This window comes from Heteronotia binoei, chromosome 6, assembly GCF_032191835.1.
Source record: "Heteronotia binoei isolate CCM8104 ecotype False Entrance Well chromosome 6, APGP_CSIRO_Hbin_v1, whole genome shotgun sequence".
Lineage (NCBI taxonomy): Eukaryota > Metazoa > Chordata > Lepidosauria > Squamata > Gekkonidae > Heteronotia > Heteronotia binoei.
In genome coordinates, this window is record NC_083228.1 from 82,152,242 (window position 1) to 82,178,117 (window position 25,876).

At 40.7% G+C, this 25,876-nt stretch overlaps 1 protein-coding gene across 1 annotated transcript in view; it reads right to left on the reverse strand.

The window, feature by feature from the left end:
* The window catches only part of SAG (S-antigen visual arrestin), a 30,995-nt gene extending 8,313 nt beyond the window's left edge, over positions 1–22,682 (reverse strand). The window contains exons 1-14 of the mRNA XM_060240857.1: positions 22,662–22,682; positions 19,203–19,350; positions 18,518–18,578; positions 18,366–18,410; positions 15,377–15,570; positions 13,571–13,630; positions 13,124–13,191; positions 11,187–11,322; positions 10,828–10,912; positions 9,825–9,897; positions 9,344–9,481; positions 6,861–6,938; positions 6,019–6,042; positions 4,857–4,921 (exon numbers count right to left, since the gene is read on the reverse strand). Of these exons, the coding sequence (XP_060096840.1) occupies positions 4,857–4,921; positions 6,019–6,042; positions 6,861–6,938; positions 9,344–9,481; positions 9,825–9,897; positions 10,828–10,912; positions 11,187–11,322; positions 13,124–13,191; positions 13,571–13,630; positions 15,377–15,570; positions 18,366–18,410; positions 18,518–18,578; positions 19,203–19,313 (1,138 nt within the window). The 5' untranslated portion in view covers positions 19,314–19,350; positions 22,662–22,682. The remainder of the gene's footprint in view (positions 1–4,856; positions 4,922–6,018; positions 6,043–6,860; positions 6,939–9,343; positions 9,482–9,824; positions 9,898–10,827; positions 10,913–11,186; positions 11,323–13,123; positions 13,192–13,570; positions 13,631–15,376; positions 15,571–18,365; positions 18,411–18,517; positions 18,579–19,202; positions 19,351–22,661) is intronic.
* Between the last annotated feature and the right edge of the window lie 3,194 nt (positions 22,683–25,876).

The following is a 25,876-nucleotide window of genomic DNA, read 5'->3' on the forward strand; positions in this document are numbered from 1 at the left end:
CTCCTCTGTGGGTTCAGCAGAGCCCCCCATGCTACCAATGAGATTGGATGGGCAATGCAAAGGGGCATTGCAGGGATCATGAGGTATGTGAGTGTGCACCTTCTGTATTTCCATATGCCCCCCTCTTCATGCTCTAAACAACAAGTTATTTGTGTGGAACATATAGGAAAAACTTCAAAGAGATGGGAGCTTCAGAGAGCCCGTGGAACCATCCTATTCTTTTTAGTGGTCTTTTTTGCAATATGTACACATGCCCATGTGTGTGCATTGACAGGAAGGATGGAGAAAACAGATCTCCTCTACTAATAAATGTTGTGCCTGCACTCAACTGGATAGGGCTTATTTTGTCTGGACCTAAATAATCTATTTAAAAGACCATTTGATACCTCCATCCCCACTCCCAAAGTACACCATTTGATGCAGGCTCTACCTATAGTTAGCTTGCATATTCTCAATTCATCACAGTGTTCCAGTAAAATAAGCAAGAAAAGAACTCTGATCTGCTATGTACCACTTTAAAGATATTACAAACTGAAAAATAGAAATACATTAAGCGAGAGCAGTATGAAGCAGGAGGAAAGACTTTTACCCATTCCTTTTCTTTCTCTTACTCATTTTTTGTCTTTCAAAAATTTGGTTCATTCATTTTTATTCTCTTGTGTTACTTTATTTAAAGGTGATGGCCAGAACAGTCAAGAACCACTATTGGTCCCTACACAAAGATTCCCTATGGGCTTCTCTCCTCACCTAGAGCAACTCTACAAATGTCAGTCAAGTAAATTGCTCAGCTCTATAGGCCCCCAGGGTGACCAGAGCTCCTGTAATATTGTTTCCATAGCCATCCCGCCCACCCCAATGGCTCTGTTAATGGCTCACAAATGGTGGTTTTAATAGTGCTCATGCTCAGATTATACAAAGTGCATAGAGGCCTAGTTTCAATGCTGTTTTCCTGTGCCAGGATCATTTCACTTTGTCCCCTTTATGTTGTTGTTGTTTCCTCACAGCTTCCTTAGCAATCCCTTGCTGTCCCAGTTTTTCAGTGTTCACTGTGGGGGAGGGGGAAACACAAAAATCAGAACAACAAGGGACTGCTAACAAAGATGTGTGGAGGCAACAACAACTGTCTAGAAACTGGTTTTCTTACACAGTTTCTTGTTCAAGTTTTCAACACTGGTTCAGGCTTCTTACCTTGTAAAATGGCCTGGTAAAGAGGCCACACAAAAGAAACGTTTTTCCCTTTGAAACAAAGCAAGCTGTTAGAAACTTCAGAGACACAGGCCTATTATGTACAGGTGTTTTCCCTTGCTTTCACTGTGCATGTCCATCGAGTTTTTGTTGTTGCATTGATTTTCCTTCCTTAAGTGCTCAGCACATTTGTTGTTCACGGTTTCTCCAGGTTTTCTGAGTGCTTTTGTGCCAATTTTTCCTTTGTTTCACTTCCAAGCTGAAGGTAATTAAAATGCGTATGGATTCCCTCAAATTGCACCCTCCCGCCTTTTTTGCCACCCCTTGAAGGTTATTCCCTGTCCACATCAAGGTAATTCCACCCACACTGTACTTTCCACCATCCTTTCCCCTTCATCAGTGTGCAAGCTCCATTTTTCCTTAATTTAATTTTTTTTTTAATTTTTTGGCGAGAGACATGAGTCTAGCAATATGAGACTATTGCTAGTCTCAGATTGCTGAATAAAAAGATTAAAATGATGGGGGGAAGTTTAAAAAGAGTTGTGTGAGGTTTAGTTCCCTGCTGATATTGACTTGAAAGGGGCATTGGAGATGAGGCAAATACCAGCATCCCCAGTGCAAAAAAAAAATGGGGGCGGATTTCAGCGCAGAATGAAATTGACATAAAATGTAAAGAGAGAGAGAGAGAGACTGGGATGAGAAGCCTAAAACTTGAAAACATTTCTCCCTTTAATGCTTTAGTGAACATAGTTTTTTGGAGGGAGGGGCATTTGGCATTCTCTGGAAGCCTAACATTAAAATGGCAGCTGAGCCACATGGGCCTTCTGCTAGCCTCCAAGCCGAAGAATCTCTTGGGATTGATCAATATGGAGAAAGAGGGCAATCCACACAGGACAGGCTTAAAAACTGCCAAAATTGTGTGCAGGGTCAAATTAGAAAATCACAGCTTTCAATGCCAGTGTCAGTGGGTTCCACCATGCATTCTGTACACTCAACATGTCTCCCCATATTATGAGATCATGCTACTCTTCCCCATTTTTCACAATGGCTAATAACATAGCAGAGCATCCCCTGGAACGCCCCAATATGGAAAATGAGGCATCACAGTTGCTTCTCAGTTTAAAAAAAAAAAAAAAAAGGTCTTGTCAATTTCAACATTTTAGAATTTCAACATTTTAGTCTTTTTAGAATTTTAATAGATTTTAATCCATTGTAGTTAAAATGTTATTTATTATTATTATTATTATTGTACAATGTATGCATTAAGTTCTTGTTGTTAGCCGCCCTGAGCCGCTTTGGCGGGGAGGGCGGGATAAAAATAAAATGTGACTGACTGTGACTGACTGAACATCAGGTTTTCTCTCTTTGCCTGCATTCCTTTCTGTTTCCTTTCATTCAAACGCATGAGCAAAACATGGTCCACAAGGATTTAAATGGAAGGTGCTTGCTGGATGCTATAGTGCAATTGCATAAATTAGATAAGGCAATTATGTGATTTAAAAAAACACAAACTTTGGATGCCACCCCTTCCCGCATCACAAGTGATGTTCCATCCCATTTAGAAAAGTATGGGTTTTTTTAAAATTGTAGCTGCAGAATAAATACATTGGAGGAAAAAGAATGGTGTGTAAGGCAGGCACAGAAGAATCCAAAATCAATATTAAAATCTTACTGCTCTGAAAATCTACAGTAAGATGTGTGAGCATAATGAGCCATAGATAAGAGAGATCGGAGATAACCTAGCTGCAGGTCATTCCATTAGGCCTGGTAGCTCCAAGGTCATGAGATAGGGGAGAGTGTGTTCCATCTTGTTAGCACCTGAGAGAGGTATTTGTTCATTTGAACCTGATCATCTGCAGAACATCCAGTTGACAAGCCCCTCTTATTGGTGAGATCATCACCTTAGTAACAGGTCTGGAGTTTAGGTTACTTAATTTGCCCTATATTTGATAGGTTAATTAGAATCTGCCCAACTTTAGTCCTCAAGCAAGCATGAGTTAAAAAAGTAAAGGTTTTCATTCTAGTTCTGTGCTACAGGCAGGGCTTTTTTTTGAGCAGGAATATACAGGAACGCAGTTCCAGCTGGCCTGGTGTCAGGGGTGTGGCCTAATATGCAAATGAGTTCCTGCTGTCAGGGGGTGTGGCCTAATATGCAAATGAGTTCCTGCTGGGATTTTTCTACAAAAATAGCCCTGGCTACAGGCTATGTGATGGCTACCAGCCAAGACAGCTGCATTTGGCCACTGTATGTTGGGTTACCAGCCAGGAGGGCTGTGGTAAAGCCATTACTACAAGCTATTGTGTTGACTATTGTGTTGGATCACAGGCCACTGCCTCAGGCATTTGCTGTGGCTGATCCTGTGCTTGGATTAGATTGGGTGCTGTCTTGTGTGATGGATCTTAGTGACTGGAAATCTTGTCTCAAACTTTGACGCTTGGAACCTTGAAGAGCTCAGTCTGCGGTTGGGTAATATCTGAAACTTTGAACCATTGATTGTAAAAATGCTTAGAAAGACTTTTAGCTTTGTTACTTTATCCTTACTGTTTATTGCTTTGCTTTGATTATTTCTGCACAATTTTAAATAATTATATTATTGTGGAGTTCTTGAATTCATGAGGCTTCAATCTGAATCCAGTACTTTAGCCCTCATTGGCTACAGCTACTAGAGTGATAGTTTGTGAAACTCATCTTGAAAGTGTCCTACCCTGCAAAGGTGACTTTCTTGATTTTAGTTGCAGGAGGACCTGAGACTTTGTCCCTTGGTCTCTAGCTGTCTGGTAGTAGAAGGGGAATGATGGCAGTTGTACCCTGAGGTGTGAAGATTCACACTTCAGCCATTTTTGGTTGTTTGCCTGCTTGACCAGCCCTCCCCCCACTCCTGCCCTGGTTTGGTTTTGAAGTTCATCAACAACAAAAATGCTAGTAAAGTGAAATGAAACTGGCACATTAATGATGAATGGAAAACATCCATGACTCAGACAGTATTGATAAAGTTATTGAAAGCTTGGGCTGTTCATATTCAGACTGCTCCCTTATTTATCTGACCTATGTCCTTGAACTGCAATTCCATCTCCATGTACAAGTCAGATAGTGCTTATTGCATCTCCCACTGTTGACTGGGAGGACTAGAACCCTCAGGAATTAGGGCTTCCAAGTTTCTTACCTTCCATCTCTGATCCCAAGCTGCTGCTTTACAAAGTAGTGGGGAAGGGGAAGAAGTGTCATTTGGCACTGCACCAATGTATGACATCACTTCTGCCATGAAAACATAGAGCATAATGCCAACATGACATCACATCGCATCCAATTTCATAGCAGAAGTGATGTCACATGTTGGCACAGTGCCAAATCACTTTGCCCTGAAATCTCCTGTTGGGTGCCAGTGCTGAGTTAGTAACCCTATTAGGAACACATAGGCTCTTACTTGGGGGTATGCAAAGAAAATGTACAAATGTATCCATTTTCCTTTCTGTATCACTTAAACACATTTCCCAAAGCTCTGTCTTTCAGGGCTGTATGAACAGCCTTTCTTTATATTGGCTTCTTTGCACTTCTAAGGAAGAATCTTCCTTTGAGTTCTGCGGAACCAGAAGGATATCTTTCCAAATGTTATATGCAAAGACAGGAAAGCAAGCATGAGTTGAAAAAGAACAAGTAATATCCTACTGACCTGTTGCATTTACCTCCTCTGGTTTAGGATGCATAAGACGGAAGGGCAGTTCCATGCCTACATCACTTTTCAGATACGAAAAAAAGAAGGGAATCCATCATATTTGCATACCAGAGAATCTCAGCTGCCTCCTACTCTGTCCTGCTAAAGCCATTACACTAAATACTGAATCTATAACCAAATTACTGTATGTCACCCATTATGTGAAATTTCAAGAAGTCTTAACTCTCCTTCCCACACAGGGATGAGCCAAGAAAACTTAAATGACACAACACAATTCAAGAAGGTCCAGTTCTTGAAACAATGCTTGGAAATGTCAGAGGGTACAGGGGGCATCTCTTGAAGCATGTACATTCACGTATATCACAAGAGATGTGCCCTGGCATGTATATATTTATACATATGGCATAATGGCAGCAACTGCCAGGAAAAACAGCAGCAACTCAGAGAAAAAAAGGAGATGGTTAGGGAGTGGAGTGTGTAAGCAGAACAATGAGGGCAGACAGTTTAAAAGTGCGGCAAAGTGTCCAGACTCCACAAAAAAACATGAGGGAAAGTTGGGAAGAAATCAGCAGTGCAATGACTCCATTTGCAAACATCGGGGGATATCATATAGTTAAGAAACCAAGCTGCACAAAAAACTTCATATGGAAATGACCCCACTTAGCTCATGAAGAAGGATGCTTGCTTTCAGAGCTGTCTGAAAATATCTTGTAGCTACTGGCTGACCTTTTTTCTTTTCAGTTAGGTTAATGAACAGAAAAGTTGGTTTCTATTTTGTTCAAGTACTTGTGAAAACTTTGAGAAGATTACCAGAAGGGATAGTGGGGGGGGGGAGTGAGAGGGAGAGAGAGAATGAAAAAATAGACAAATGAATGAGACTATGTAGCAGACAAAAACAACTTAAATTGGCTGAAGCATCTTGGAATACAGAATATTTATCTGGAGATTTGATGTGTGGTAGCAGATCTGCCTCTTTGTCTGCACATGTGCTTTACATGCATATTTGTAAATAAAGCAAACATTTTTTAAAAATCCATAAGTCTCCAAGTATTTTCTCATCCAAAGGGAAGCAGCTCATGCACTGCTTCTCTTGAACTTATCAACACTTGGGAAACTGGGGAAACACAGTAGTGAAAAAAATGAAAGATAACAGATTTACCTGGAAATAAAATCTCCTAGCAAGCTGGGAAATAAGCAAACACAAAATACAATACTTACAATATTTCCCAACAAATATACTAAAGCCACTTGGCCATACTTCATATTTTCTTCTTAGAAAATGCACCTCAGAGAAGATAATTTTTAATCCTTGATGTAGTATTTGCACACTATCCCATTTCAATAACCTATTTGATCCAGTTCAGTAGCTATTCTTACTTTGAGAACACTCAAACAAATACCAAAGTGGAATGTTCTTACCTGCTAACTATGGGATAATTATTTATGATAAAGCCCCAGAAGGGTATTATGCTTAGTGGATCAGAATCTACTGGTGGTCCCCAGCCTGAGAAGTGTCCAGTTGTCCTTGACCAGAGCCAGGGTGTTTTCTGCCCTGGCTCCAACCTGATGGAATTCTCTGCTGAATAACATCCATGCCCTGCAGGATTTGATGCAATTCTACAGGGCCTGTAAGGCAGAGATGTTCAGCCAGGCATTTTTGGTTGAGGACACCGACAGTTACATCCTTCTGGCTCTCCTCCCCACCCCACGAGTTAATGATACTACTGAAATTCTTAGTGCCATCTTTGCATGTAACTTCTGTGTTTTATTGTTTTTATGTTTTATTATGGATTGTATTATTTTATCATGTTGTACACCAACCTGAGCCTTGCTTTGGCAGAGGAGTGCAGCTCAGAAATCTAATAAATAAATAAATGATTGGCCATAACATGTTTGAAGGCCTAATGAGGATTCTGCATATCCTTTGTCATCCTTCATCCTGGTTTGGCAAACAAAAGAAAAGCCACTTGTGATAGGTAACTAAGATACTTCCAAGCTTACCCTGAGACAGTGAGTTTCACCTTGATCTTGTAAGCAACCAGGATCCCCATAACTGTCTTGTCTATTCCATCTTTAATGCTATTGGAGAAAAACATGTAGGATCATGATTTATTACATTGCTTTCAGGGGGAAAGATAGGCACAATATTGTTTTTTCTACCAAAGTTTAAATTTGAAGCGGGGTATTAAACAGGCCAAAGTTGCATATAAGGGCAGGATAGAAGAATGGCTTTCTCAGAATAACTTGAGACAAGCTTGGCAGGGGATTCAGCAGTTAACTAATTTCAAGGCGCTAAAGGCTAGTATGAATGGAAAGCAGGAGCTGGCAGAGGAGTTAAACACTTTCTATGCCCAGTTCGAAGTGGATCGAAAGGAAGCGGAATTACTAGTAACATCTCCGCTGGGGACCGAGAAAGGTGCTCCTTTCGTTGTGAGGGAGCACGATGTTAGGTGTATAATGAAAGCAGTAAATTCTAGAAAGGCTGCAGGTCCCGATAATATCCCTGGTTGTGTAGTAAAGGAATGTGCAGGGCAGTTAGCTGGGGTGTGGACTGAGATTTTCAATCGTTCTTTGTCACAATCTATTGTTCCCACTTGTTTGAAGGCTTCTCTTATTGTCCCAATACCAAAGAGGACGCCAGCAAAAGTTTTAAATGACTATAGGCCAGTGGCCTTGACTTCTGTGATAATGAAGTGTTTTGAGCAATTAGTTCGAAAATATATTATTTCCTGCCTTCCTGTTACTTTGAACATCAGTTTGCTTACAGGAAAAACAGATCTACTGAGGATGCTGTTAATACTGTCCTTTATACTGCCTTATCGCATTTGGATAAAAGGGGGACGTATGTTAGAATGTTGTTTGTGGATTTTAGCTCTGCTTTTAATACAATATCACCCCATAGATTGTTGTTTAAGCTTAAGGATTTGAAGCTGTCGGACTCTATATGTGAGTGGATTTTGAACTTTTTATCAGGTCGTTCACAAAGGGTTAAAATGGACGAATATACTTCTTCCGTGAAGATCTTAAACACTGGCACTCCTCAGGGATGTGTCTTGAGTCCACTTCTTTTCACTATTTACACGTCTGATTGTGTTTCTAGTAGTCTGAGTAACAACATCATTAAGTATGCAGATGATACAACATTAGTGGGACTCATCTCTGAGAATGATGAGTCTGCATATAGGAGGGAAGTTCATCAGCTGTCCCTCTGGAGTAAAGTAAATAATCTTATTTTTAATGTAAATAAGACGAAGGAAATTATAGTGGATTATAGGAAGAGTAGTCTGGACATTCAGCCGTTTATTGATGGTGTTATGGTAGAACAGGTGACAGAATGGAAGTTTTTGGGAATTACTATGAAACAGGATCTAACATGGGGGGCAAATACTTTAGCTCTAGAGAAAAAGGCCCAGCAACGACTATACTATTTAAGACTCTTAAGATTACAACAACTGTCAGGGAGTCTGCTGGTTGCCTTTTATCGTAGTTCCATTGAGAGCATTTTATCTTATTGCCTCTGCGTGTGGTTTGGGAGCTGCACGGAAGCAGAGAGAAGGGTGCTCCAAAGAGTGATGGTAAGAGCACAGAAGATTTGTGGATGTTCTCTCCCCTCATTGGTGGATCTGTATAATATGGGATGTAAAAGAAAGATACAAATGATCTTAAGGGACCCTTCACATCCAGGCCACTTGCTATTTGAGATCTTACCGTCAGGCAGGCGATATAGAGTGTTGAAGGCTAAGACAAATAGATTCAAGGGCAGCTTCTATCCAAGTGCTGTGGTTAGGCTAAATGCAGGGTTATGAAGGGTTATTTTTTTTTAGATGCATTTAAATGGTCTATGTATATGTCCTTTTTTTGGGGTGTTGATGCATTGGTATGTTTGTGGAAGAGCACCTCATTTCGTTGCTCTCATTTTCTTTTTTTGAGAACAATGACAATAAATTTATCTATCTATCTATCTAAAACACCCAAGAAGGCCATTTTCAGTTAGGGAAACAGCACATGGAGAGGTTAATTGTATCTTAAGCCTATGGAGATCTCTTTAGTCTCAGGGTTGTGGCATCAAGGGAGGGGTTCCTGCCTTCTCCCCATGCCATTTCCCTGAACTTTAAATAGTCACAGGAGATGTTATTTGCCCAATTTTGGAGCTGCACATGCACAAAATACTTCATATGCAGCTCCCAAGTTACAGAAATAACTCCCCACCCCCAACCCATTTCAGCTCAGGAAAATGGCACAGAAGGAAGGTAGTACTCTCTCCCCCATGCCATGCTCCAGAACGAAATCAAGCCCCCACTGTTGCATTGCTGTGGAAAATGCAAGTTGGGAACCTGGACCCAACTAATAAAAGCACATTGTGTAATGTAGCCCTTAGTGTGAGCCCAATTGAATGTAAATAGGGCTCTTTTGTTTAACACAAGAGAAGTTCTCTTGCAAATGCTTTCTCTTTTGCAGCTGATGACTTTTCTGATTGGACTCACATGGTACTGGATGCCAAGTTGGTGTCTTCATCTTTTAGCTTCCCATCCAGCGCTATGCCCCGTTTCTCTCGGTTGTTTGCCAGCAAAGGCAGAATTGTCATTGTCTTAGTGAAGGTGCTGTTTGGCTGTATCTTAACCCTGGAGCGCCCATGGCATGGAAAGACAGAAGGCAATTTTAGTTCCAACCTGATAGGATGAAGTTTGACTATCTACTTTCCTACTAACTTCAACAGCATCTATGTGAAGAGAATTATACTAGTTTTTGCTGTGATGCAAATCTTTCAGAGGGCATCTTTATCATAAACTATTTACCAAGATAGATATCAGTCCTGTTCCTAGAAATATATCAAAGCTTACCTTAGCCAGACTGGAATCAGGAAACAATGCAATGTATAGTTTTAAATCAATATATTCCCCAGATAAAGCAACATAACAAAATAAAACCAATAGTGCAAGGGAGGAAAACACATGGCATACTCACTCTGCTTCTTCCAGAGCTACTGTTTTGGTGTAAAAGTCACTGGAGTACAATACCACATTAGCAACCTGCACCACTAAAGAGGAGATGGGAAAATAATTTTAGTTCAATGGAAAGAAAAGTGGAAAACTACAGGCAAACAAGGAAAGCCTACTAGGTAGGCACCACCTCCCAGTACTATCCTGAATATGCAGAATGATGCTGTACATTCATCACATCTCTTTGGACTTCTCCTCCACATCTGTCTTTGGCCTCATGTATAAAATCTGTAAAACGTTTATCTTATCAGCCAGTAGCAGGAAAGAAGCATAACTTAAAGAATATGATGACATGCAAGGACTGAATGGCTTAGAGTAACCCAGTGTATGTAAATTTATAAGTCCTGCTATTGACATTGCCTCAGCACATTGACAAAGCAAAGGCTTATGTTATGGACAAGAAAACAAGAGGGCTGCACCAGAGTCAAAAGACAGCAAAACAAAATGCCAGTGGTGCAGTAGGAAAGAGAAAATTGTTATTTGCAGTCTGCAAAATGTGTAGGAAGAAGAAGAGGACTACAGATTTATACCCCGCCCTTCTCTCTGAATCAGAGACTCAGATTGGCTTACAATCTCCTAGATCTTCTCCCCCCACAACAGACACCCTGTGGGGTGGGTGGGGCTGAGAGGGCTTTCACAGCAGCTACCCTTTCAAGGACAACTCCTGTGATAGCTATGGTTAACCCAAGGCCATTCCAGCAGCTGTAATTGGAGGAGTGGGGAATCAAACCCGGTTCGCCCAGATAAGAGTCTGCACACTTAACCACTACACCAAACTGGCTACACCAAAAAGGGCCTTTTAAAGTATTTTCTCTTTCTCCTAGTTTATCTTATCAGTAGCATAACAGTAGCATAACTTAAAGAATATGATGATATGCAACGGTTGAATGGCTTGGGGTAACTCAGTGTTTGTAATGTCAGAACTGCCTTTAACAACCCCTGGTTTATAACCAAAAACCATACTGTACCTGCAACACTTATCTTCTTAACCACTTTATCTGTGTTGTTGATCACAGTCACAGTGACAGGAATTGGCTCACCGTGGTAAAACACCTGGAATAATGGGACTGGCTTAGCAGGAGGGCGAGCAGGTCAATGTAACATAACTTTATTCCAAGTAATTTGCCTGGACAGGTTTGGCATATGGGGCCCTGGGCCTCATTCACACCCTGAGAAAATCAGTGGAAACACTTATCAGAGTTCAAATATCTCCTAGCACGAACCAGTGTTGCAAACAAACTCAGACAGAATGTAGCTATGCAGAACATCTCCAGGGAACCATAAAACAAGCTCTTCAGTTTAGTTCCAAGAGAAGAAAGCACCTCACCTCTTTGCTGAGGCATGCTTTCAAGTGCAATGGTTTCTTGGAGAAGAAAAACTGCCAGGTGGTCTCTGCTTGAGGCTGAGGGCCTGACACTTCAGGGGCATGCTGCACTTTACGGACCAGTAAGCGCACAGAGTTCCTGAGGAGCAGAAAACACAATGTGCCTAAATACAATAAGACTGAGATGGTGGCAGCCATGGACAGCAATGGAAGCTGTGGAGATGGGAGTGGGGAAAGAGGTAGCAGGAGACACGCCAGGGAGCCATGATCTGAAAACACAGTGGTAAGTCATCATAGTGCAATATGAAGTGTGCATCAATTCCTTTCACAGACAAACTTTCACAAAGACTGGAGGTCTGTAGTTCTGGTAATAGGTGTCTACTTTCAAAGTTTGATCCAGTTAAACAGAAGTTCCTGGACATATTCAAGGAATTCAGGACATTTACAGTACAATCCAATCAGTCACAACTTTTTTAAGCCTAATGACTTCAGTTAACTTAAGATGCATGTAACTATGCTTAGGATTGTGCAATGCTAGAGACTACTCCTGAATGCTCATAATTTGCTCCCTCCTCTACTTTCCTGTTTTGCCTAATAAAAAGTTGTGTGACACTCAAGCTTGTGAGCTGAATCCAGACAAAATTTTGCTGTGGACTCAAGGGATTCTGCCTGCAGACCATAATTTTCTCACCTCTCCTGGGAGCCTGAAATTCCCCAGAATATGATGTTCCTGGGGATTCCCTCTCCCCCAGTAATTTTTGATGCACTTTGGGCTGCCATGGGAGGCAGGAAAAGTATGGTTTGCAGACAGTAGTCCTTGAACCCATGGAAATGTGTACTCTGGAGCCAAGTCTCTATGTAGAAACAGAGGTCAATCCAACAAAAGGCAATCTGTTAACATATTTTATACTAGAAATAAGGCCCGTTGTGCGGAAAAATACAACAGGCTCTAGAAAGAGGCTCTGGGTGAGTGCCCCCCCTTGCTGTCTTCCCACCCACCTAAGGTGGCCATTTCGGTAGGAGAATTGATCTGATTTCAGTTTTCCATCTTCTCCCCGCACCCTGCACCATATAACTAGGAAAAGCACATACTTTCTCCACAGTGGGGGGGGGGGGCAAAGCAGCTTAAATTGTTCTCCTCTCCCCCCTTTGATCTGCACAACAACCCTATGAGGTAGGTTAGGTTGAAAGTCTGTGACTGGTCTGAAATCACCCAGTCAGCTTCTACAGCAAGAATCTGGGTCTGGCAGACCCCACGCTGAAGTAACTGCTTTGGAGGGTTTAGGACTGACCCCAATGAGTTCTCCCTCAAAGGCCTTTAGTGATACCTTTCAGACCAATACTGTCTCTCTGATAATATTGTTGGTCTTAAGCACAGGACTTAATTCTCTTTCTCTCTTGCTTTCCCTCCCCCTCCCTCCCTCTCTATCTTTCTCTCTGTATCTGATCAGCTACCATGGGATTCCTCCCCCGCCCCCGCCCAGGCTGTTTCCCTTCCAGAGGAGGAGAAGGAGGAGCCCTCAGCCAATCAAGAGAAGTCCTTGAACCCATGGCTCTTTCCCTCCTTCTCCCTCCATCAGCCAATCAAGGAAAGGCTCTCCCTCTCTCTCCTCTGCGAAGCAGTGGCTCAATCCTTGTCTGTCCTGGAGATGGAGAATGAGGATTGCTCTCCATTGAGACTGAGCAACAGGCAGCTCAGTCAATGGGAGAATAGGTAAGCTGTGACCAGTCTGTCTGAAGAATTATATTGTAATGGAAATAATTCTTTTAAAATCCACTTTTTTCACACACTCAACAAGATAGACAAAAATATTATTTTGTACACCAATGGTAAAAATGCATGGAAATTTAAAATAAAATGTTCAGTAAAGGTTTTTTTTATTTAATAGTTTCTTATATTTTCCTATACTTAATCTATTGTCCATCAAACAAAATATTACCTCTTACGAATTGTCTCTTCCACATTGTTTATAGAGAAGGCTTTGACTTCAAAATCTACCCCACAGCACTGTGGAAAAAGACTAGAGTAAATGCTGAGCTGATTAAACATCTGAGTGCAAAAAGAACCCCATCAGTCAATCATTCACCTTTCCCCCCTGAATCTGCCATCTCTCACCAATATTCAGAGAGTCTTTCAATCCAAACAAATTTTTGAGATCATTTCTAAAACTTCCAGTCATCACTTCTCAGGCCCTAATATTTATTTGCTTTGAAAACTGATCTCCTACAACCAAAGTTCAGAAAAGGGCCTCGTCACATCTTTGAGAGTAAGAAAATATTTGCTTTCTGCTTTAGTTTGTGGAACTAGCAGCTCCTATTCCCTGAATTTCACTATTTTATTGCTTTCCTAATATTATTTTATATAATTTAAATTAGATTTGACATACCTTCCCGACATCATGGGGAGCTGGTTGCAGGGAGACCGAACATGGCAGGTAGTCTGGAAACTGCATAGCAAGAAAAAGAAGAAACTTGACAAAAAGACGATGGTTGTAAAGTTGGCAGTTGATGCAGTTTAGTACTCAAAAAAAGTACTACATAACCAGCGACCTAGCCTGCCTCACATTGCATTCCAGAGTGCTCACTCAAAGGACTTTTCCAGATCCCTGCATTGCAACACACTTCTGTAACTATAGTGCAGCCACATTTAGAATGTTGTGTACAACTCTGGTTGCATCATCTCAAAAAGATTTCATAAAACTAGAAAAGGTAAATAAAAAGGCAATCCTAATAATCAAGATGTTGGAACACCTTCCTAGCAAGGAAAGCCTAAAGAATTGGGGACTTTTCAGTGCATAGCAAATGACTAAGGGGAACATTCATGGGATAGAGAAAGTGAATAAAGAGGCTTTAAAATTATTTTAGACAAATTCATTGAATCAGTGGATGAGAGCTAAATGGAACATCCAGGCTGGATCCAGATTTTCTGCTAACTGAACGTCATTAGTCCAGGAACACAACTTCCTTGTCTTCCCGCCTCCTGAAACTATCCATTGATCTCTCTGAAATGCTGCTCCTAGGGGACAGGGAACCCTCAGGAATGGCATGTTGGTAAATGGGGAGTCTGCATCAGGAAGATTGAACTGGCAGAAGTTACACCTGTTAGTGGAAAATTCAGTCTGGATCCAACCCTCCATGTTCAGAGGCAAGATATTTCTGATATATGTCTAGTGACTGATGGGGTGGGAGGCGATAAAACCATGGGGTGGGTCTGTGTCCTGTTTGTAAGCCTTCTAAAGCATTCAGTAGAGCACAGTGGGAAGCATGATGCAGGACTAGATGGACGACTGATCTAATCCGGCAAGGCCTCTCTTATGCTTCACATTGCATTCCAGAGCAATGCAGCCTATTTATTTTGTCTTGTTTGCTCTGTTGGCTCTATCTGCGCCACCTTCATCACTTTCGGGGTGTGGATTCCCCAGTGGGGTGGTCTCCCGACTCCCTCCGCCGGCTGTTTCTGATAGTCCTGCGCCCCCTCTTTCATTTGATATGTGTCCCGTGCGGGTGCCACCCTCCCGCCGGGAGATGCCGCAAAATGAGCCCCCTTGAGGCTTATGGCGACAGGGCTCAGGGGAAGCGAGCTAGACTGCTGTTCTTTTGAGGGGTTATAGAGTGTTTCGAGCCCGTCCCTGTGGCATCGGTCCCATCATTGTGGGACCCATGGGGCCGGCGCAGCGGCACGCCGAAGCAGCCTGTCACTAATAACACAGGTCGAGATGCAGGACAGGAACCCGGAAGTGACCGACAGGCTGCTTCAGCGTGCCGCTGCGCCGGCCCCCTGGGCCCCACAACGATGGGACCGATGCCACAGGGACGGGCTCGAAACACTCTATAACCCCTCATTGATCTGAAGGAAGGGACCCGCGGCCGCCGTGCGCACGCGCAGGGACGCTGGCTCCCTCACTCGCCGCCTTCCCTGCCCGCGCGCGCGGCCCGCCGGCTCCCCGCTGGCTATACCGGGACTTTCTAATGGTCCCGGTATAGCCAGCCCAGGAGCCGGGAATTGGGGGCCAGAACCGGGAAAGTCCCGGGAGACCGGGACGGTCTGGCCACCCTAGGTGACATTGCATCACAACGTTTTCATGGCAGACTTTTTATGCAGTGGTTTGTCATTGCCTTCCCCAGTCATCTACACTTTCCCCCCAGCAAGTCCAATACAAAATGTAAAAAAATAATAATCTCAAAGTACTTACAGTTAAAACAAATGGATATGCATTTTCACCCAGCTTACTCAGTAGACATGTCTGCAATTCGGAAAGTGCTCTTTGTTTTTCTAGTGATGGATACACCTGTGTCCTAGAGAAATATAGGTCCTTCCGGAAAGTGAGACCCATAATATCAATATCTTCTTGCCCATATCGAAAAGCACAAGTGAGTGTCACATACACTGGGGAGAACACACATAGAATGTTACAGATTTCATGCACAATGTGCTATAAATATCGCCCTCTCATCCAGAAGGTGCACTTAGAGGTCTAAGAGTGGCCATTTGTAAGTTGTGGCTGTAATAAGAATATATATATATTTTTAAGTAACAAAGGCTTGGTCCTACACTTACCCTAGACAGTGAAAAGTATCTGGGCTATGGATAGCAACACTTCTCTTGGGGAGGACAAAAAATGCTAGGTAACTTGAAGCATATAAACTTTTGGATCCAGTTTATAATAATCTGATCCCAATAATGATGCCTCCGATAGTCTTTTGGCAGGTACTCACGCACCTACCAGCTTCATAGATTTTTTAGGAGTTTGACTTTTCAGATGGATTTCATATAGGAATTGCATAGGTGGTCTCATTAAATGATAAATAGTGCTCCACATTGCTCTTATTAAATCTGCCAACAGCCTTGGATATCACGTTGGAGTCAGGCAATTCAGCATATCTGGACCCACAGAGGAGTTTTGTTGCTCTAGATGTGCATGGGTGTATAGGTATATTTAATTAATGAATGAGATGCCTCGCTTTGTTGGATGTTCTCTCTGACTCTTCTTTCTCTTTCTGTGTCCTTTGTTTCTCTGTCTTCATGACTCTGCAAGGAGCAAGGTGCACCTACAGATCTCTCCTGTAGAAGCCATTCAATTGTACCTGCACACAGTAGCTGGCCATTTGTGATAGGGAACAATATTCTTTAGATTGGGCTTCTTTCTCTCCTGTCAACTGCAACATGGATGTGGACTGAATCTACATTTAGCTTTTTGCAATATGCTTCTTTGGAGTTTATTTACTGCTTGTAATAATACCATGCTTCCATGACTGTGCAACTCTGATGTATTAACTAAAACGTTTCCCCAGTATATCACTGATCAAGGGAGAGTTTCTGAAAAGCCGGGTAGGAGTTTACAAACACTTTGAGCCACCTTGGTGCAGTTCTGTTTATCATCTCCATCATATGACCTCATTCTAAAGAAAATTAGGAGGAAAGTCCAGTAATAAAAATCTTGTTCTGATTGCAATTTGCAACATAACTCAGATTTTTTCATACATTTTTAACAGCATATCATTTGGCTTTTTATAATTGTTAGCTTTGACCAGTTAGTTTAGTAACACTCCTAATATAGATAGATGATAGATGGATAGATGGATAGATGGATAGATGGATAGATGATAGATGATAGATGATAGATGATAGATGATAGATGATAGATGATAGATGATAGATGATAGATGATAGATGATAGATGATAGATAGATAGATAGATAGATAGATAGATAGATAGATAGATAGATAGATAGATGATAGATGATAGATGATAGATAGATAGATAGATAGATAGATAGATAGATAGATAGATAGATAGATAGATAGATAGATAGATAGATAGATAGATAGACAGATAGCTGTGTTGTATTCTGAAGGGTCATAAATCCAATTAATACATATACTTCCCAAGACTTCTCCAGTCATTCACTGTCCTGAGGCTCAAGGCCACTACGCCTAATCAACATGAGAATGTACTGGTAACATCTATGTGTGAATGTCCCCTGCACAATTTCCCTGCCCATAGGAATGCTTTTGAAGTGATCTTTATATGCAATGTATTTACTGTATGGTTTTAGTTCCTGGCTCAGGCCACAAGGATCCAGTATCAATAAACTAGTTTCTTTGTATCTACATCGACTGGTTATTGAATCTGCAGACCTGACACAAAGAGGCAGCATACCACACGTCACTTCAGAACACTATAGAGAAGTTCCTTTACAGAGGTTACATATAAAGAGTCTCACATAAAAAGAGTAAGCCATTACAGTGAGGTTCAGCCTTTCTGATTATGCAGGTTAACTGTCTCAGGATGTTTTACTGGATTAAGGTTGTCAATTTACAGGAGAAGTCTGGGGAGCTCCCAGAATTATAACTGATCTCCAGACAACACAAATAATTTCCTCTGGAAAAAATGACTGCTCCGGGAAGTGAACTCTACGGCATTACACCCTGTTGAGCTCCTTCCCTTTCCTAAATCCCACCACCCCCAAGATCCATCCCCAGATCTCCAAAAATTTCCCAACCTGGAGTTCACAACCCTACACAAGATCCATCTTTTCACCTTACATTTACATTGCAGTAGAGGCCACATTTTATGAGGCATTAGTTTACTTATGTGTGAACTAAGCATGACAGGCAAATTACTGTTTTGCCATAAGGCCCAAGCAAGTAAGAATTCTATCAACCGATATCAGAGAGCACCCAAAAGATTGGGAATTTTCTGAAGCATTTAGCCCTATTTCACTGATTGAGATAGAAGAGGAAGAGGAGGAGATTGGATTTATAGTCTGCCCTCCACTTGGAGTCTCAGAGAGGTTTACAATCTCTTTCCCCTTCCTCTCCCTACAATAGACAGAGGTAGGTGGGACTGAGAGAGCTCTCACAGAAACTGCGAGTCGCTCTACACAGCAGCTGTGTAGTAGTGAGGACTCAAACCCGGTTCTCCCAGATTAGAGTCCGTACTCTTAACCACTACACTACAAATATAGAGGGATGGAATAGCACTCCAGAAACTATTTTTTGGTTGAGGGCAGGTTGAAAATACTTAAAATAATATGTTTGATCTGATCTAAAAGAGTATGTCTCATGTCCTTATCTTGGGGGATTACTAATTTGTAAACTGTGATACATCTCTAATTGTAAAATCAGCACGTTAATACATTGAGTATTAATCTCTAACACAACCAGATAAGTTGTCTGACCTTTTTTCTCCTTGACAATTTCTGGATTCACCAATACTACACCATCTGCAGAGAATAAGCAAAGAGAAAAGAGAGAACGAACCACTCTAAGACACAGGATATTCAGCCTCTATAAACTGAAAATAAGAAGCCTGCAACCAAACTGAGCTCACCTATAGGTTCCACATCACCAACATGGTCAATGAAATCTCGCTTTCCTAGGTAGATAGTAACCTGTAAGATTTAGAAAATCATGACTGGACAAGGTGACCCCAAATGCTCACTGATCTCAGCACAAGGATGTAATGTGATTATAAACTGAAGAGGCATATCCAGGGTTGCCAGCTTTTACAGATCCGCTTTTACAACTGATCTCCAGCTGGCAGAGCAGCTCCCCTAGAAAAAATGGTTGCTTTGCAGGGTGAATTTTATGGCATTGAACTATGCTGAGGCCCCTCCCCTCTTCAAACCCTCTCCTCTCCTGGCTCCATCTCCAAGGTCTCCAGGTATTTTCCAACACAGATGTGGCAAGCCTAGGCATATCTGAGCCATTCTAGCCTGCTGAAGCCCCTGACTCAGTACTAGACCTTCACTGCTAACACGCATATAGAAGGAAGTTTTGGCAAGCATAGCTGAGAAAAACTGCAGCACTACAGTCCTGTCCACAAAGACCCCATATTCTTTGGTATGTAGTGATCCCCAAGAAAACATTTTGCTTCTACAGCAATAATACATATGAAAGCTTGTTTACATATCTGGCAAGCAAGCATCAGCAAATCTAGTTGAGTGGCTGGAGAAAAGTTTGCCATTTTTTAGGTACCGTAATTATGGATTAAGACCACGTGCTGTGCTACTTACTCCTTTGTCACGAGAGATCTTCTTGAAGATAACATGAGACTGAGCAGACATGGAGTTCTTCACAGCGATTTGGGAAACAGAGACCATCTCTGGATGTTCAGAGCAGCTCATCACTACAGTTATATGACCTGGTAAGAATAAAGCTTTCCTATATCCAGATAAGACCAGTGTCAGACAAAGATAAGCAAAGCCATGGGAGACATAAAAATAGCTATATTTAAGATGGATTAAACATTGAATAATCTTGTATAACACATAAAACACCAAACCATTAAAGTCCCAGATCAAGGGTTACAGTTATATGTTCTAGTAGGAGATCTGGTTAAAATGGGTGAGTGGCTCCCTTTGATTTAGGCTACTTCCAGATTTCCATGTCCTTCTCTTTCTTGGTCTCTCTAGTAACACTGTTTTCTTCTACTATTTTATTGGTGCTGGGCATTTAAGTGACAACTATTGGGAGACAGCTTTTCTACTGACAATTTTTTCTTTTAATTTGTAGGAAGGTGTCTATAGAGAAGGACAGATATATGACCTCCATGTTAATCTTTCCTTTAGAAAGAAAATTCAAGACAAGCCACCCTTTCCCAGTCTCTCCCTCAAAAAACATGTTTTGGGAAGACATTCAAGACCATTCGAAATGTTTTGCACTGAAGGTAAAGGCACCATTCAAAAGGTACCTCATAGCACTTGAGATGCCACTATCTTCATACTGTCTTTAATAATCTCAAAATTATTGGAATCAGGAATCACTGTTTCCTAGGAACTGCAGTAGCTATTTGTACTAGTGTTAATATTAATTGGGTAACAGCAATTTCATCGCAACATGTTTTGTAGATGGTTTAGCTGTGTTCTGTAGCCCTCTCACTATAATTCCAGTAATTTAGCCAGGCCTTATGTTTTAATTAAAGTCCATCTGAGCAGATATTAGACAGTCAATGTTTACAAGATAACATTTGGGGTTAAGCAATAAGTTATCATGCCTGATTTTGATTGATCAGTAATAATGGTAAAGATTCAAGAAGAAATAAAAGAAAAAAAAACGTGTAATGCTTTAGAATACAGCCAGTAGGAATAAGGTATTATAATGAACAACAGGGCTTTTTTTGAGCAGAAATACACAGGAAAGCAGTTCCGGTTGGCTTGGCATCAGGGGTGTGTGGTCTAATATGCAAATGAATTCCTGCTGGGGGTTTTTTCCTACAAAAAGCACCATGTGAAACAATGGTGACATCAGGGGTTTGGCTTAATATGCAAATGAATTCCTGCTGGGCTTTTTCTACCAAAAAGAAAAAGGGCCCTGGTGAACATGCTGGTTCTAATAAAAATCTAAATGATTTCAAACATACTATAACACTGGTTCCAGGCAATGTTTTGGGAAAGTGGTTTCAGTCTACATCAGATTAAATAAACTGTTCATTGGGCTGGTAATGGTAACCTGCTGCTCACAATCCCCACCCACCAAGGGTCCATTTTAAAATGCATAATTCTAATGGAATACAAAAGATGTGGCAAATAACAGATGAGAGTAGCATGTCCTAGAGTTACAAATAAGTTAAAAAGATATTCATTGCTTGCATTTGGAACAATGGCATTACCTGATATTTTACTGAAATAAGTTTAAACCATGTGAAAATATAAAACAGGAAAAATTGGCTAAGAGAAAATGTTAAATACGAGGATTGGGTTAATTTGCTTCTCTGCAGTTTTGGCTATGTAAGTTCAACATCTATTCAAAACATGTAACCCTTATACATTTTGATCACATTGAGAGTCACATTTTAATTTATAAATTAATATTAAAGTTGCTGACAATACAAACAGTTAAAATCTCACTGTTATATCTATACAACTTGGGCACATGTTTTTCCCCAAAACCAATAGCAACCCTTATTTTATACCCACAATCTCCTTCTTATGTCTTTTATTTAAGAACTCATAAAAATATAAATATTACATACATAAAAATTGCTTCTGAAATTACCAGTATTTTGAACAAGTATAGCACAATTTTTAGCAAACTAACTATAGAAATAAACTTCTAACCCTTCCCCAACTTGGTGCATGCAGCTCTAGAACAAAGTGTTTCAATATCATTGAGATTCTTTCCATATTTACAATTATACAAAAGTGAATTCTCCCTCTCCCAATGCAGAACCATGATGGCTCAAGGTCATAAACATTTCTACACTTTAAAAACTGGGAATGAAAAAAATATGGAGAAATCAAATGCATGTTTTTTTAGAAATTAAAGCCTCAATTAAATGGCCTTGCTCTGTATAATGTACTGCTACAAATGTTGCATTAAATGACCATATCTGCAATAAAGAGAAATACCTGTCAGGATTCCAAATGCCCCCAGCCAGCAGAGGAGAGAGAAAGTTCCAGGAATAAACACATCCAACAGTAAAACAAAGACACCTCCTAATTTAGTGTACAGGGCTGAATAATCCAGACACAGATGTGTTTGACTTGACTTTCCTTTCTACACAACGATGAAACATCATCCCTTTCAGAGTCTAGGGTGGCAATTTGCAGTAGATCTGAAACTGAGATTTTGGCTTTCCAACTATAAATCCAAACACAGGTATTATGCCTGGATTAGTGGATCGGAAACTGGTAAAATCAGTGGTGCTGGTGGGTATTACCTTAGGGACCTTAGTTCTACAATGTCAAGCTTCCTGATTTCATAAAGTACAGAGACAACATACAGAAGATTTAGTAATGAGGTTATTGAAAGCAGCTTTGTTTTAAATCTCCCCATCTACTTACTAGGGATGAAAATCATCCAGTCTGCTAATGAGCTAAAGATAAAGCACTGTTTGTGCACCATTGATTTTGTGAACATATCTTTTCTAGTGCACAGGCTTCATAAAGAACCATGCATGCGTCAGGGCTAGCTACTACCTTCTAACATAAAATCCATCCTATTTAGAAGATGACTTATCTAATGATGCCCCAGGCTGAATGCCTACCATTATGATAGACAGGTACAATGTTCTCTAAATCACCCTTGACATAAAGGAGACACAGAAGGGGCAAATTATACCCAGGATTGCAGGGAAATTTCAAATTGTGGGCTCATCCAACCTTAAAGAAAACACAATTAAATCAATATGGCTAACCAGTGTTTTTTAAACAGAAGGTAGCCAGGGAAATAAATGCATCAACAAAACAATTTGCCGCTGTTAAAAATCTACACTACTGTATATACTTCTATAGTGAAATTAATTTAGACCAACGTATCTGTCAGTGGAAAATTGTCTCCCTCTGCTAGTCTCTCAACTACCATTATGACAGGCAGGTGTAATAATCTCTAAACCCAAAGATGCTGTTGCAGTCTCTGCAAAAACAAAAACAAAAGCTCCAGACATCTTGTCGTTACTATGAACGATCTTGCTATTCTAGAGGTAATGTCCAGATTCTCCGCTCTTTCCACATGCCCAGCCTTTTTAGATTTACCTGTTTATCTTCTCTTCTCGTCCTTCAGTTCCACCAGTTACAATTCACTGCTCTTTTCCCCCCTCCTCGTTTCTCCAACATTCCATGCCACTCCTTTCTTGTTCCTTGATTCAACACCCCACCCCCCCACACACATTCTGAGGATACATACAAAACCAACTCAGTAACTAATAAGAAAGGTATGGCCTGTGGAAAATTTAAGAATAAAGTGCTTGCTACCAGTACATGGTGGTTTGAATACTTGTAAGCCACTTAACATGGTTAATGTGATAATTAATAAAAATGATTTTAATTCAAATTAAGACAACATAGCCTTTCTATAACACAAAGCATGCTGCAGCTGCAGATAAAAGGGTTGTAAGAAAATGTTTCAGAAAGATGCTTTGGTAAACAAACAGAGACTTCAGACTGTTATGATCCTATTGTGTAATTTCTGCTTATCATGTAAATGCTTATACTTTGTTTCAGCTATTTCAGATTTCTGCAATCAAAATCCTATTGCATTGTTTAGTGGATGTCCCATACAGTTAATTGTATTGACTTACACAGTGTAATCCGCCTTGAGTCTCAGTGACAAGGGCAGACAATAAATAACATAAATTAAAAAGATTAAATAAACCTAAAAGATGAAAAACATTAGGTCAAATCATACAAGGTCATACAAGATCTAAACATCTCCATTTTTTTTAAAACCTAGAAATACCCTTCATTATGAACAACTGGCAAAAAAGAGAAAAGGTTTTAATTAATTATTCAGTGCTGTAAAATTAAATAAAACAGGCATTTGGAGCCCTGTGTGTTGGAAGGAATCATTACAGGCCAGTCAGTCTGACTTCAATACCGGGAAAGTTGGTAGAAACCATTATCAAGGACAGAATGAATAGGCACATTGATGAACACGGGTTATTGAGGGAGACTCAGCATGGGTTCTGTAAGGGAAGATCTTGCCTCACTAACCTGTTACATTTCTTTGAGGGGGTGAACAAACATGTGGACAAAGGAGACCTGATAGATGTTGTTTACCTTGACTTCCAGAAAGCTTTTGATAAAGTTCCTCATCAAAGGCTCCTTAGAAAGCTTGAGAGTCATGGAGTAAAAGGACAGGTCCTCTTGTGGATCAAAAACTGGCTAATTAATAGGAAGCAGAGAGTGAGTATAAATGGGCAGTCTTCGCAGTGGAGGACGGTAAGCAGTGGGGTGCCGCAGGGCTCGGTACTGGGTCCCATGCTCTTTAACTTGTTCATAAATGATTTAGAGTTGGGAATGAGCAGTGAAGTGGCCAAGTTTGCGGATGACACTAAATTGTTCAGGGTGGTGAGAACCAGAGAGGATTGTGAGGAACTCCAAAGGGATCTGTTGAGGCTGGGTGAGTGGGCATCAACGTGGCAGATGCGGTTCAAGGTGGCCAAGTGCAAAGTAATGCACATTGGGGCCAAGAATCCCAGCTACAAATACAAGTTGATGGGGTGTGAACTGGCAGAGACTGACCAAGAGAGAGATCTTGGGATCGTGGTAGATAACTCACTGAAAATGTCAAGACAGTGTACGTTTGCAATAAAAAAGGCCAACGCCATGCTGGGAATTATTAGGAAGGGAACTGAAAACAAATCAGCCAGTATCATAATGCCCCTGTATAAATTGATGGTGCGGTCTCATTTGGAGTACTGTGTGCAGTTCTGGTCACTGCACCTCAAAAAGGATATTATAGCATTGGAGAAAGTCCAGAAAAGGGCAACTAGAATGATTAAAGGGCTGGAACACTTTCCCTATTAAGAAAGGTTGAAACGCTTGGAGAAACATCGACTGCGGGGTGACATGATAGAGGTTTGCAAGATAATGCATGGGATGGAGAAAGTAGAGAAAGAAGTACTTTTCTCCCTTTCTCACAATACAAGAACTCGTGGGCACTCAATGAAATTGCTGAGCAGACAGGTTAAAATGGATAAAAGGAAGTACTTCTTCACCCAAAGGGTGATTAACATGTGGAATTCACTGCCACAGGAGGTGGTGGCGGCCACAAGCATAGCCACCTTCAAGAGTGGGTTAGATAAAAATATGGAGCAGAGGTCCATCAGTGGCTATTAGCCACAGTGTGTGTATATATATATAATTTTTTTTGGCCACTGTGTGACACAGAGTGTTGGACTGGATGGGCCATTGGCCTGATCTAACATGGCTTCTCTTATGCATCTATCACATATAGGTACATTGAGACACAATGGTGATCCTACCCAAAGCACTTATAAAACTCTCAAAGCCACAAGGAATATTTCAGATAAAATGAGTAGGATATTTATATTTGACATACAATTAAAACCCTTATTTTATTGACTTGCACAAAAAAAAAATCAATATCTTAAACACAAAGAAACAGTAGCAAATATTATTGCCGTGGCCGGAATATAAGGAACCAGATGTTGGAAAGTGAACAAGGGATTGATATAAAATGTAAAGATGCCAAGAATAACAAATTACGTCCTCCTGGTAGACAAAAAAGACACTTTGGCATATTTTATCACATCATTGATTTATTGAGTTTTGTAATAACATAAAAAAGGACTATTAAAAGCAAAAATGTGTTATCAGATACAGCTGCATACAATTGACACATTCTACTGGTGTAGACATTACACTTGGTTTATGCAAACATGGGACATGTTCCATTCATAGGACCCTAGGGAAGGGGTGCAGTGCTCTCCAGACAAAGACAAATCACATCTCTTCATGAAGCTGTTGTTTGTGGAAGTTGAAAAAAACAGTATCAGCTGACTGCAAATCAAGTCTAAAGTTGTTGTTTTTTTGTAAGAGTGGATGGCAGCCACTGATTTATATGGGAAAACACTGAGATAGGGAACTAAACTTCTCTCCCACCTACAATTATAGTTAAGTATTATAGTTCAGTTACCTTTATTAGCATAAATTATAACCATAACAAGAGAAGGAAAACAAATACAATTTAAGTGTTACAAAGGGAGAAGTTCCTCAGCAGAGGATTTTACCTTATGCTTTCAAATCCTCATAGTAATTAGAAGGTACCTGTACCAGAAGGGCGCTGATCCAACAGACAATATGAAACAAGCCTCTCATTGGGATATCCATGGATGTTGTGCAGAAGACTAATTAAATAATCTTGAAGTTTAAAATAGAAGTAACAATAGAGTAAAACATAGGATAGATTCAAGATTTCTGACTGTACATGGACAGTCTTTCATGAT